A 15,350-nucleotide genomic window follows, 5' to 3' on the forward strand; every position below is an offset into this window, starting at 1 on the left:
AATGAATAAAAGTTGTTGACCCACTTACCCCCTTTCCACTTGGGACTTTTAAAGGCAGGGTTGGAAGGATGCCGACTCTGTGAGCAGGAAATTATTAATTCAGGGACCTTAGGACACACCATTCGTGTGACATCCTTAGGATTCTTGTTATATGAGATAGAGGGCACTGGGGTAAAAATGACCATTACAATATTCCCTTAAATATTGAGCTTTACTCCCCAAAATGCACTGTAAATGAGAATTACAAGGATGTCACCTCAATAATCTGCGTGAAAGTAAAAGTTAATTCATTAGTGTTTTCAAGACAAGAAAGAAAATGTCTTCTTTCTTTCCTTTTTCTTTTTAAAACTATGATATGAAAAGCCGGGAGGTTAAGGATAGCACATCCAGGAATGTAAACTTCTTTCCTATTTGATCATGTGTTATTGGCATTAACACTGTCAATAATTCATGGTAAAAGAGGAAATCGCCATGAAAAGTTACCCATTGTCAGGCTATGATCAATAGGTAAGACCACAGTGGGTGATGTATTATCAAGTATCAGCCAATTCGCTTTATAGTGGATTTTAAAAACAGTAATAGTTGCACTCAGTTTGTCTAACCTGAGCTAAGCTTATTTGTTCATTATCTTCTCACTGCTGGTTAAAGACTATGCCTTGAATACATTTTATTTAAGTACAGAATATCATTCTTGCTATTTAATTCCTGCAATCTGGCTGTGAGCCTCCAGAATTCGCCCCCACGTTTTGACGATGGTGTTTATATTTGAGCAAACAAAACTGTCACTTTGTTTTCCTGTCTTCCTATATTGGGTCACTTTGTGCTACATGATATGATCTAAGACAATTCAATGTAAGGAGACACATGTCCCTTCTCATTGGAAATATTAAAACTACAGCTTCCTTCTAGCCTGTGGGAAAGAAAACAAGTCAGGTGACTGAAAGCCATGGAGGAAAGTTAGTGTCATCACTATTCCTCTTCTTCCACAGAAATAATACGAGCTCGTGAGGCAAGAATAGCACTGATTCCTTCATGAAGGAATGGAAAGAAAATGGTACTTTGGTTGTTTATGTTTTTGGTATTGTGGAAGGGCATTCACACAAAAACAAGACTACCAATTCTGAACACTTTCAAACACATTCCCAATCTGATATTATCTTGGAATCTTGGGGGAAGTGTTCAGTTATTGAAATCACTTCCTAAGGGATAAATAAAAAGGAAACATTAGTAGCCATTTGGCTTCTTGTTTGATTTAGGAGGTAAAATCACCTGATTTATTTCCTTTGGGTTTTCAGAGCCAGACCTCTAAAACATTTTGAGACTTAAACACTCGAATTTGGTTTTGTTTCATTTTATGTTTTTTTTTTTTACTTCACCCAAATACTGATATATAAAATAACGCAAACATCATTGGGGTGAGAAGTTTAGCCCAGTGTAATTCTTGTTATCAAAGGCAATTGCATGTGGAAAATGTCCCATATCATGGTAACTACAGTGGCCGCCAGAAACAACAAGCTGGTGCTTCTCTAGGAAGAAAAAAATGTGGAATGCAATAATAATAATAACGAAGAGAGGAAGAGGAAAAACTATAAAATAACTCTGATTTTCCTCTGTTTTTTTTTCACCTCTCCCCAAAGATTCTATTCTTGTTTCTTGAGTACACAATTTCTCTTTTTCACTTTTCCACATCCTTAAACTGGTTTGACAGATGACAACCATACATCCTATTACAACTCAAACCCCAATATCCTCCCCCAATAAACTTACTGCCAGTGCACTGGAAGTGAATGGGAATCATAGAAATCCATCACCTCAAAGGAGAAGCATATGAGATTGTATGTAAAGAAGATGGCATCATTTCTAGGAGAGAGTGCCACATCACTGTACATTTGCTAATTACTTGCAACATGCATTAATGTAAAAAATAATACATTTTCTTTATATGGTATTGTTTGGAGATGGTTCTGCTTATCAGTTTTTAATATGCTCTTTGAAAACTGACACATACTTTACCCACATCTCTTTAGGAACACAGGGATTCAAAGGCTGGATAAAATACTTTCATGCCTCTCAACACAAACCTGAGAGGGTAATTAAACAGATGGTAACAATAAACCGAATCTGAACACATCAGGGACTGGAGTCCCTTATTAGAAGCCTTACACAGTGAAGGGAGGGGGGACCAGCAACTCTGGGGGAAGTGTTTAGCAGCCAACACTTTTATGTCTGCCCTGACCTCAGAAGCGGAAACTAAACAACCGTTTAGGAATGGGTGTCCTACCACCTGAGAGAGGGCACACAAGAGGTTTTCTCCATCCTCCCAGGGGCAGGAAAGCAAAGGACTCTAAAGGAGTGCAATGGTCCTAAGGATTGCCTTCAAAGATGTCAGTTTTAGACACACCAAGTCATTACAGTAAATCCACTATACCTTCCCCCCCAACTCCTACACACACACACACACACACACACACACACACACACACACACACATCAAAATCTTCTAAGTTGGAAGACTTGCTTGAAACACAAAGCTATTTTCTTCTACATGAGGCCAAAAACGAGATATTATAGACTTCTGTGATGACACAGGTATTCTGAATATTTTCGACCTCATTCTCAGCAACAGAATGTTCTCCTATTTATTCCATCCTCGAAACATATTGGAATTCTTATTTCTCAGATCTTCATATTGTCAGTTTGTCCTGAGTTAAATTTACAAAAGAGGGGTCTTGAAGCAGTTTAATATTTCAGCTCATAAATGTATGCATGTGGTTATTTTTCCCAGAATATAAAAACAAGCTTCAATATACAAATATTTTATACATCCCTCTGTATATCTACATCTATATCTATAGAGATATAGAGATGTATATATATATATATACACTATATATGTGTATTTGTATAATATATATATGTGTGTGTGTATATGTACACACAGAGAAAATATCCACTATATGCAAGAATGGATCTTGTTGCTGTGGAGGTTTACAATGTTATTGTGCCATCACACATGCAAAGATGCTATTTTGCCATTACATAAGGCATTTACAACCTAGGGGATAATCAAGTCAGTGTTTGCTCTTCTTCTGTTTCTCAACCTGCTTCAGTTCTCTGCTGTAGTTGGCAAGTTCTTTGGGTGCCACTTATGAGAAACATTCAGCATCAGTACAACAATGATTTAGCTTAACTAAGTGCTCGCAAGCAAAGGGCAATGTTCAACATACGGTGTTTTCGATTAACCAAGGTTATAATGATGATCTATTAAAGGACATTTTTGAAAACCAGGGCAAATATTAAAATGGGAAAATTATAAAATGTCGACAAATGTAAATCATGTGACAAACATCATTTTGCAGCTTGCATGTTACCTCTTTGTGAGAGCGCATCACCTTATAACCCTGTCTGATGTTAGTCTTGGGATTTCGATACTTAGTAAGTATAAAAAGACTGTTCCCATCTTCTGATGCAGTTATACTTAAAATGATACCTATCAGCTTAGGAATTTGCCATAAAACTCTCCTAATAATATTGACTATGCTTCCAAAGTTATTTGACAAGGGAAGAGTATAATATGAATTAAATAAGAGGTGCTGCAAATAATTTAGTGGAAAAGCGCAGTTGCTGCCACACAGAGTATTAGGTAACCTTTTTTTAATTAGAATGTACACTTTTAGATTACTGATTATGAACGTCAGGGGACCCAAAATTTTGATTCATCAGTAATTCTCCTTTATGTCTACACTAAGATGTAAAAATGAGACCGCTGGCTCTAACTTGGTATTTCAGAGCCTTTCCATGCCGGTGCCGAAGCTATTTTACCTGTAATCTCTAGTACTGCTCTGCCCCCTTGTGCTACTACAGTGAACTCAACAGAGGAAGAGTTTGCCTTAATCTTTGTACATGAACTACAGAAAAACCCCACTGTCACTTCTCACTTTTCTGGCAAGTTCAAGGTCAGTGTCTAGCTATTTTCAGCTCATCTCTTCTTGATCCATGCAGAGAAATGACAAGGTAACGTGATTCAGGGTCAGCTGTATTACAGGAACCGTTACATAAACGGAGAAAGTGAAAATCAATCCTAGCTGACAGTGACTTCGGGATAATCAACGCTCACTGGATGCCTCTGTCAGCTCGCCTGCATCAAACACCGTGTGACTTCTGTCAGATCTTTTTAATAAAACTATATTCTCACTTTCAGCAAACCTAAGTAAATATTTCACTTGAGCTGAATTTTTTAGACGATGTTAGCCTTCTGGATTTGTAAACCGCGCCACTAATTCCTTGAAAAATTTCACGGGTGATACCTATTATCCCGAGGTTTGTTACTGACCTGAGATGGGAGGCACTGCTGTAAAATATATCCTCCTTCTTGAGGGATCTAGGAGAGCTTTCCTACAGACTGTTGCATCTCTTGCATTACACTCAACACCTTTCCCCAAGTCACCCTTAGCCCCAACTCCTTTCTCTTCCATGGGAACGGAACCCCTGAATCGATCATTCCTCGTTGAGAAATTAGGTTTCTTTCTCCTCTGGAGATGTTCGTCATTGCTTTTCTTTTATCTCTGCATTTTCTGCTAGGACATGTCCCCTAACACAGAATTGGAAGCACAGCATTTAACAAGATGTTCCACGTTAGTGGCCTTCCAACCCACAGCACCTGATCTGTCAGTTCAGGGATGGAGCTGCTTTATCCCACCCACCTTGTGCTCTGCAGTACTCCACTGAAGTACAATTTACCATAATATTAGTTGTCAGTAAATTCAAAGACAGAACTCCTAAAGCTATAAAATGGATTAGAAGCAATTTAAAAAAGAATTAACAAACTAGAGTAAGAGTATACTGTCAACAAACAAATGCTCCATCATAGGACTGTAATTTGGAATTTTAATTACCCCTCTGCTTCTGTAACAAAACAATGTCTGAACTGGCAGCGATTTGAATCTCTCACAGGTCATTGAGCATTCTAGTTAATTACTCTATGAATAGCCTGTTTTTCTCCCCTCTGGAAACACGTTTCTAATGGCAGTCAAGGTCTGACAAATGTGTCATCTACATAATTAGCTAGGAAGCAACACAAAACATTAAACATGCTTTGTGCCGACAACTATCAAAACATTTCATTTGTTGTCAATTATTCATTACTTTGTAGGTTCTGAAGGGGTTGTTATTATGGAAATAAGTCCAGATGCTAACAAGGTTAGAGTTTTGGATTCAAATTAGTAATCAGAGGACTAACTTTAAAAAAAAATGTATCTCATGTACATCCAGCGCCATGTTCAATCAGTAGGAGATTATAAACAAATTTAGCTGTGCTCAAGTTAAAATGAAACCGATGCAGCCACGAACGTGAATTCGAGAGCTTCTGCTCCTTCTTTGAAGCACAGACTCTCCACTGTCATCGTAAACTTTCTGAACCTTTGGCAAGTCCCATTTGTGCTTGGTAAATGAGAGTTAAACATTTCACTGCGTGAGCTGACATGAGAGAGCAAGGACAGGGAAAGAAATCTCTGGTGTTTCTGGATTCCCACCCCCCACCAGCGCATATTATGTAAAAGTCAAAATTCTAGCTAACAAACTTTCGAGTGAGTCTGCCGTGCCGCACACTGGTTACCTTAGGTAACCCTTGGATTTCATGAGTATTTTTTTCTATTTCTGAAATCCGGTTTCTTTTATTACTGCTTTAATATTGTATATAAAGCCAAGTATTGTCTTGAAAGCAGCACTCCTAATGTATATAGAGGATATAAAAAGATTTCTCAACAAAATTGACCTCTCAGTGGCAAAGAAAATTGCAGTGGAAGACACATTATTGCGTAGTCATATCTGAGGCTTGGATCTATGGAGAGTCTCACTCCACTGTCCTCTAGCTTTCCCTTATAAACCAAAATGGCTTACAAATGTCATCCACAATAGTCCAATAAAGATTAGGAACAAAACACTGTCCTTACATTGATGAGATAAGAAAGATTTAACTGCAGAATGCAGTGTACAAGAACAGTTCATAAGGCTTGTTCTCAAATGAGAAAAATAGAATTCAAATTATATTTATGTGTGGCTAGAATTTAATTGAGATGATCAGTTTATTTTCTACATAATGTTTGATCAGATGCCTGTACTACAGAGCTAGATAAGAAGAAAAGGAAAAAAAGAAAAACATTCTATCAGGAGAAATCAAGAAGACCCGTTATCTACAGAGTGTGCAAAATATGTCAGGAAATAATTCTACCCTGAGCACTGAGAATGCTCAGTTAATAAAAAAAGATCAGCCACTCGCTAAGAGAAAATAATTGTCTGTATCTATATTTTTCAAAGCAAAAAGGCAGCCACATCTTACACTAAATAGGACACATTAAAATAAGCTTTAATAATCTTTATGCAGAAGGAAACTAATCCATTTTCAGATCATACGATCCACAGCAATAAAAGGAAATCATCAAACTAAAAACAATTTTAGAAATGGCTGCAGACTCTCATTTAATTAACATGCAACAGATCATATATTTATGAGGAAGTCAAAATATTTAGGAAGCCTATAATCCTGTAAGCCTTAATGTGGTATAAAAACAACAAATAAATGCAAAGTGTTACTGTTATACATGCCTGCTTGATCAATGGTTTTCACATATTGATCTATAAATGGAGTTGACAGTCTGTGTTGGCTGCACATTTTCCAAGCAGCGCTATTTTTGCAGAAAACCAATACGGGCAATTACCTTTGTTTGAGATGCCAAGTCTTATCAATTCAATGTGATTTAGTGTCATTTTAATTAAATATCAGGATCCACTTCAGGACAATTTATACAAACAAAGCCTCAAACCTAACTATAAGCTTGATTGGAAGTAAACATGGACAAGTCCTGCAGTCTCATAATATTTCTCAAAAACTCTGCTAAACAGAAGGCTTATATTTTTAGTAGCAATTTTTATGTCTGCCTTTTTGGCTAGCCACAACTTTGGCAAGTATCCTATAATCACAGAAGTAAGAAACAAAAGAAAATTGTTTCCTCTTTTTCTTTATAATATATTAAAAAAGAAAAATGAACATGCACAGTCTGTTAATGGAAGCAGAAGGAGTCGTGTACGTTAGCATTTAGGAATGGCTCGACCTAAGTCCTTATCCTAACAGTAATAAAAAGATATTTCCCTGTCCGTGAGGGCCATGAATAAAGTATTGCACTTCTGTGGAGTTTACAAGATGGAAATGGTGCATATTCATACACGTGGCTGCTTAAGACACCAGCATTAAATGCCGAAACTGCTCCTGTCTGAAAATCCTAGGTCTGCAATTTCCCTGATTTGGGCTATTTAAACTCTTCATTAATATCTATTCTAAACTGTCTAGTAGGCTCGAGCTTCCCTCTTATAAATAACATCAAAGCCGCATTAAACCTTTTGCAGTAGCTATTTGCTGGATTGCACATTAGCCTTTCAGCCCTTAAAGAGGCACACTTCACTTGCCCCCCATTTACGCTCACTAAGCTGTCTGCTTCTGGGTTTCGCACATTCGGGCAAATAAGCAGTCCACCTTCAAGAGGTCTCACTCCGGTGCTCAGGATGAGACAACAAATCACTGAGACCAAAGACCGTTCCTTCCCCACCAAGCGGAGGTCTCCAGATCTCTCTTACAGAGAGGCAATTTTCTGCTAACCACACCCTCCCATGTCCAAACTTCCCACCTCTCCAACAACTGGCCAGGTAGCAAAGTGGTCTTTTCAGATTTTGAAAAGGCATTGATCTTATTACCTAAAAAATGATCATTTGGTGTTTAAAGAAAACGATGCACACAGCCAATGAAATACTAGTGGAGGATTAATGCCTGTTTTAACGGAATGCTTCCGTGCAGCCCTTAGGTAATGAAAACTTTAACGTAATAAGTGAATTCACCTGTGTTTGCATAGCACAGGGTCGAATAAATGTTTATATTGGCATTTCATACTGCTCCTCTGTTTAGGATACCAAGAATATAGGCTCTTCTGACATATCCAGGAGAGTTTTATATGGTGTTCCGAGTTCACAGTCATGTTAGACATATTTTTAACTGAACACAATAATAAAGAGAATTTTATGAATTAATGACAAAATTATACAATTGATTGGACCCAAGAACCTTTTATCATTTTCTGTAATAAGTTAAATCTTTGCGAATGTAATATCAGATTCTTATGCTATATACTTCAATAAGTCCATATTAGATTTGCATGATAGTTATGCCAGGGGACACGTAGTATAATATATGCCACATACATTAAATACGATGCATAACGTATATATGTGTGTCTCTAAGTAGTCCTAACTTTTTTTCTGTACAGATTAAATGTAAGTGTCTCTGTTGCGACAAACCATTCTGTATGTGACACGTGCACACATTTTTAGAATACATCTCCTCCCACCTCTCCTAAGTTGAAGATCTCCCCCCTTGACCTCACCCCCACCTCCAACTTCTGAAAAATCAAGTTCTTAGTTTAGCTTGAGCAGATATCTTTAACAGGCTTGTTTGAATAAATATGCCAAAATACTTTACATTCTGTCAGTATCTAGTCAGAAAATTGTGCATGGAAAAAAGAGATGAAAAGAACCGAGACAGAAAGAAAATTAGTGCCATGGCAAGCTTTCAATACAGTATCTCTCAGCCAAGTTTTCTCAGTGAAATGACATATCCTCACTAAAATACCCCTTTTATATAATTATGCACTGAGCACACATAACCAAAAGTAACTTTTATTTTTGTTCCTTATCGAGGAATACATATTGCCCAGGCTAAGAATGCGGAAACAAAAGCTGGGATAATTATAGCTAATTTAACTTTGGAAAACTCTTCTCTAGCAGTCCAGCATATAACCCCCCAAACTAAAGTTATGTAACAAGGTAATATCAACAATGAGAAACTGCATGATAAAATCCTGCCCAAAAGTGAAAAATGCTAATTTTGTCTCATTTAGCAGCTGGATACAGAAATGCTCATTAGTTTTAAGAGGGTTAATCCTTTTAACTTTTGCATATTGATATGCCAATTATGCCTAATTGTACAAGAGGCATCAGTCAAGGTAATAGTGCATAAACACATGAAAGTTATTAAGTACATCCCAACATGTAATAAAGTAGGTGTTAATTGGTAGCTGAGTTCTGCGGGCTATTGAGGTGGATAATTCATTGAGAGATGGATCACTTGTAATTTCTCTCCATAATTCCTTTTGCAGTCTCATGCTGTGATGTTTTCATGCTTGTCAAAAACAACTGCGGCATAGTGCCTTTTGTTAAACACAGCCAATAAAATATTTTAGGCATCATTAAATATACTTAACTTTTAAACTTTTTCAAAGGTACAGTTCTTACTGCTAATACATTATAGAGATTCCAATAATTTACTCTAACCACTGTCTTAAGTTCATAGTTGAGGAACATTTTAGCTGGTTTAAAAGCAAAGTCAGGCTGCCAGTGTTGTGCCTCCCAGCAGACAATACTTTTAAATGAGAGAGTGAATAAAGAAAAAACACATCTCTCCGGTAACTTATCTCAGGATGTATCTCCCACTCCCGACATATAATCACTGGCTTCCTCATGCTAAATCTGTCTATAATACCTGAAGAAAGCATGATTAAAACCATGTACTTCTCAAGCTCTTGAGATACTTTTAAATGAGAGAGTGAATAAAGAAAAACACATCTCTCCGGTAACTTATCTCAGGATGTATCTCCCATTCCCGACATATAATCACTGGCTTCCTTGTGCTAAATCTGTCTATAATACCTGAAGAAAGCATGATTAAAACCATGTACTTCTCAAGCTCTTGAGATGGTGGTGGGTTATTTCCGCGCACTTGAAATTTGAGTGAAAACAGAGAATAAATATAATCGGTAACATGCTACTCAGCAAGTTTATCTCATTTAATAACTCAGTTAGGGAGCTGAATATTTCATGGGCCCCTATGATATTAACAGAACACTCAATTAATAGCTCACATGTTTCTGCAGAGTGACTGGGACTCGCAGCCTGTCCCCAGCTAACCTATTTCCCGCTCTTGCTCTCAGTGTGAGAAACAAAATAGATCTGGGGTCCAAAAGAGTGGCTAACATTGCATAAATAATTTTGTAACATCCTATGGCCTCAGCTGCAAGTTACCACCATTATGGAAGAAAATTAACCAGAGGAGACTCATCGCAATCAGTGTGTTTAGTGGCTCAGGATGCGTGCAGGGGCAGGGACGCAATTGGCAGTAGAGTTCATCTCTAACTATTTTATTTCAGATCTTCCTAATGACACATTATCGAGACAAAATGGCTTCCTCTCCAAACCTTCCATCGCCACACCATTTAAGCTCATTCCAAATCAAATTGTAATTCCAATATTATATATTGTTGGGAGATTTTAAGAAAGAGATTTTCACATTTTTTTTAAAGATTTTTTTTCCCCCCTCAGTTCATTCTTAGCTAATTTTAGCCTCTGGCTTTTCAAAGTGATGTACTGTATTTGGAAGTACAAACACCACATGCTAGCATAACCTCATTATTTTTATAACACTGAAGCATGATAGTGGAGGCCCTTAAAATGAGTCAAAGGTGCTCTTCAGTCTAGCTCCAAATCCACTTTATCACTCTGGATTAAGCCCAGCTCCACTCTCGCAACTGGGGATATTATTATGACTATAAGTAGGCAAGATAAAATGCATTACAAAAACAGTTTTCTCATGCACATTAGGAAAACAAATAAAATAAAGCTAATTAGTTCTCTTTTTTTCTTCTTTTTTAACAAAATTCTGTATCTGGGAACATGGGGGTTTTAGGGTATTTGACTTACGGGTTCAATGACCTTCCCAACATCGGTGAGGATCATGGATTTACTTTGGCTCAGCCTGTCGTGGTGGCTGTTGGCATTTTTGATTCTCATTTGCACAGCTCCAGTGCCTTGACGGGTGGAATTCAGTGTTTCCACAGAGGTATCAGAATTCGTAGATTTCTGCATATTATAGCGTTATCCTGATAAAATATAAAAGCATTATGTTATTCTAAATATATCTTTTCCAAGAAAAACTTGGTGGAGTGCAGGTTCCTGTTCATCACTAAGGTACAAAAATGAAACAAACAATCTCTGCCTCTCTGAATAGTGGAGAAGGTAATTACTTTGTAGTTGTTTTTATCAACTGGGGCCTCTGTATGTGGCCAGTGCTATACATGCCAGAGGACTTCAAAGTTCATAGCCAGCACAGCCATGCTCGTGTCATTCCTAATTCCATTAAGGAATTCCTAATGGCAATATGATAGTCTTCCTTATGTAGAAATGCCAACTAAGCATCTTTAGGCTACATGCTGTTCGCACTCACAACGTCACTGACGTTTTACCCACCTCATCCCACCCCACCTCTACACGTTACCACCCACAGCCTTTTTTGGTGACCAAAAACCTGCATATTTAAGTGAGTAGAATTGGCGTTAGGGCAAACTAGGCTGGTCCCACTGACTATGAAATATGTTGGCTTAGCCTTCTTTGCCTGGTGCTCAGCCTTAGCCCCGACCCCCACTCACAATACCCAAGGAGGGAAAGTAAAGGTCCTTTGTCCGCTGCCATCTGCCAACTGAACTAGATTCAGTAGCTTTGCTGGACATAATGTTGATGAAGAATATGAAGAAAGAGAACTCAACTGTCGCAGCATCCACGGGCAGGCTAGGAGGGCTTTAGTTGTTTCCCCAAATCCGTAATCCTTTTCAATGGCCCCTCTCCACAAGTCCCTCCAAGGAACATATCATCGCATTTAAAAGAGAACATGTGCAATGCAAACACAGCTTCTAAGCTTCTAGAAACAGACCCCCTTGTGGCTTGATTGTTCTCTCCCTGTCTCACCTGTAGACATTCCTGGGCACATTGCACATGTTCTCTTAAACTGTCATCAGTTACAGAAGCCAAGATAATCCAAAAGAAGGATTGTATTTTAGGGAGCTAACTTTATTAGTACCCCTATGGCTGTTGGACAGACAATGGGGCTAGCTGGCATCATGGTAATGTTCAAGCTAAGTGAACACTAAGACGGTTAGAAAAGGATGAAAACATTTTAGTAGGAGGCAAAGTGTTACCTCATAACTGATACCAGTAATGCAATTGAGTGATAACTTAGAAAAGAAGTTAATATTTGCTGAGCGTTCACTATGTGCCAGGCAATGCACTTAGTGATTTAATTCTTCAAAACTCCTATGAGATAGACATTAAACTCATACTTTTCTAGAAGAGAAACATAAAGATCATAGAGACTAATAATTTTCTCAAGAATAATGGACAGAAAAAGTGGAGGGCCTGTATTTTGTTCCAAATAAAAAAGACCCATACTGGTGAATAGACATATTCTAATTAATCTATACCATGAAATATTACTCAGCAATAGAAAGAATGGACTATTGATGCATGCAACCACATGGATGAATTGCAAATTGCTGAGTGAAAGAGGCCAGGCCAAAAAAAGTACCTATGGAGTACTTATGATTTCATTTATATAATATTCTAGAAAATGCAAGCTAATATTTAATTATAGAAAGCTGATCAGTGATTGCCTAAAGATGGTGTGAAGGGAAAAATGGATTATGGTGATTACAAGGAAACTTTTAAAGCTGGTGGATATGTTTGTTAGCTTGATTGCTGTGATGGTTTAACAATTGTATGCATATATTAAAAATCAAATTGTTTAAGTACTTGCACTATTGTATTTCAGTTAGACCTCATAAAGATGTTTACAGGAAAGTTGTTTTGAAAATTTCTTAACTAAATTAATTAAATTGACTTAAGTTTCTTAATTCTTTATTTTGTTCATACTCCCATTTTTATGCTTCTACATGAGTGATATATTATAAAAACTCATCTAGTTGAGAATAAAAGAGCTATTTCAATAAGATTTGAAATAAAAATTTCAAGTGATTAAAAAAAGAAAATCTCATCTCCACTCTTCCATAGGAATCTAATAACAGCTGCTTTGATGAGAAAGATTTTTCAATGTATCAAATCCGGCCACTAATATAGACATAGGGAATCTTACCACTACATCTAACTTGAATAATATATAGAGTACTATATAGACAACCGCTAAAAAAAAAAAAAAAGAAAGAAAAAAAAAGTAAATGCATTTTCCATATACCCCAGTACAGGATAATAAGTTTTTGGTTTTATTTTGTGTGTTATTTGTTATTGAAACTACTATTTTCATAGCCAGTCAGAAAGTATTTCACAATAACAAAGCAAATCTATGAATCTTTGATATTTATGAGGATGCTACTATTAAAGTCATGAGTTTTCCCAAATAAACTATACTAAAATTTGTATGGAACCACAAAAGACCCTGAGTAGCCAAACCAATCTTGAGAAAGAAAAACAAAGCTGGAGGTATTACAACTGCAGATTTCAAAATGTACTACAAAGCTGTAGTAATCAAAACAGTATGATACTGGGACAAAAATAGACACATAGATCAGTAGAACAGGGTAGAAAGCCTAGAAATAAGCCCATGATTATATGGTCAACTAATCTATGACAAAGGAAGCAAGAATATACAATGGGGAAAGGACAGTTTCTTCAATAAAAGGTTCTGCAAAAACTGGACAGCTCTGCGTAAAAGAATAAAACTGGACCATTTTCTAACACCATACACAAAAATAAACTGAAAATGGATTAAAGACCTAAATGTGAGACCTGAAGCCATAAGAATCCTAGAAGAGTACACAGGCAGTAATTTCTCTGACACTGACTGTAGGAACTTTTTTCTAGATATGTCTCTTCATGCAAGGGAAACAAAAGCAAAAATAAACTATTGGGACTACATCAAAATAAAAAGCTTCTGCACAGCAAAAGAAACCACCAACAAAACAAAAAGGCAACCTACTGGATGGGAGAAGACATGTGCCAATGACATACTTGATAAAGGATTAGTATCCAAAATGTATAAAGAACATATACAACTCAACACCAAAAAACAAACAATCCAATTAAAAAATGGGCACAGGACCTGAATAAACATTTTTCCAAAAAAGACATACAGATGGCCAACAGACACATGAAAAGAAGCTCAACATCACTAATCATCAGAGAAATGCAAATCCAAACCACAATGAGATATAACCTCACACCCATCAGAATGGCTAAAGTAAAAAACACAAGAAGTAATACGTGTTGGTGAGTATATAGAGAAAAAAGACCCCTCATGCACTGTTGGCGGAAATGCAAACTGGTGCAGCCACTGTGAAAACAGTATGGGGTTCCTCAAAAACCTAAAAATAAGTACAGAAACACTGTATGATCCAGTAATTATACTACTGGGTGTTTCTCCAAAGAAAATTCAAAAAGATATATGCACCCCTATGTTTACTGCAGCATTATTTATAATAGCCAAGATATGGAAGCAACCTAAATGTCCACTGAGAGATGAATAGATAAGGGAGATGTGGTATATATATATATATGCAATGGAATATTATGCAGCCCAAAAAGGCTGAGATCATGACATTTGCAACAACATGGATGAACCTTGAGAGTATTATGCTAAGTGGAATAAGTCAGACTGAGAAAGACAAATACCATATGTTCTTACTCATACATGGAGTCTAAAAAACAAAACACAAACAAATGGATAAACAACTACAAAAAGCAGAATCAGACCTATAAATACAGAGAAAAAATGGTTGGCAGAGAGAATGAGGGTGCAGAGATGGGCAAAATGGGTGAAGGGGAGTAGAAGATACAGTTCTCCAGTTATGGAATGAATAAGTCACAGGAATAAAAGGCACCAGAAGTGAATATAACCAATAATATTGTAATAGAGTTGTTTGTTGACAGTTGGTAGCTATACCTGTGGTGATCACAGTATAATGTCCAATCTTGTCAAATCACTATACTCAAATTTTTAAAAAGTTAAAAATTAAAGCACGAGATTTTTCAGGGTATGCTTTCGTGAATAAAGTTAGGGGAAGTGAAGGAACGAAAATTGAGGGATTGTCATTGTAATAGTGGCCTTGGACTCCTTGGTGACTAGACTGGTTGCCTAAAAAGGGGTCATGATGACTTCTTAGTGACAGCACTCTCTGTACTGATCACCTTTGTGGTCTTATACAAGTCTACAGACCTCTGGTTCATCACTGGGAAAAAAAATGGTCAGTGAGAGGGTCAGGCAAGAGGATTGCTGGGGTCTGTAAGATCCTTTTTACTTTACTGATGCCCTCAAAGTCTGGGAGCTCAGAAGTATTACTGCAGATTTACAAAGCTCAACAATTTTAGGCAGATAACCAACAAGGTAAATGCTTTGGTAGCACTTGATCCCAAGGAATTTGGGTAGGGCTTGAGGTGAATCTATGATTAAACAAAGAAGTCCTTTAGAGAAA

The 15,350-nt window shown here is 37.1% G+C and overlaps 1 protein-coding gene across 3 annotated transcripts in view; it reads right to left on the bottom strand.

Moving 5' to 3' along the window:
- The window catches only part of ARHGAP15 (Rho GTPase activating protein 15), a 604,646-nt gene that overhangs the window by 566,253 nt on the left and 23,043 nt on the right, over positions 1-15,350 (bottom strand). For all 3 annotated transcript variants that reach the window (XM_028123793.2, XM_088021728.1, XM_088021729.1), the window contains exon 2: positions 10,798-10,976. In XM_028123793.2, coding sequence (XP_027979594.1) covers positions 10,798-10,962 — 165 coding nt within the window. In that variant the 5' untranslated portion in view covers positions 10,963-10,976. The remainder of the gene's footprint in view (positions 1-10,797; positions 10,977-15,350) is intronic.

The sequence above is a fragment of the Eumetopias jubatus genome, unplaced genomic scaffold, assembly GCF_037043125.1.
Source record: "Eumetopias jubatus isolate StellerSeaLion01/CBP00866 unplaced genomic scaffold, mEumJub1_p1.0 scaffold_3, whole genome shotgun sequence".
Classification (NCBI taxonomy): domain Eukaryota; kingdom Metazoa; phylum Chordata; class Mammalia; order Carnivora; family Otariidae; genus Eumetopias; species Eumetopias jubatus.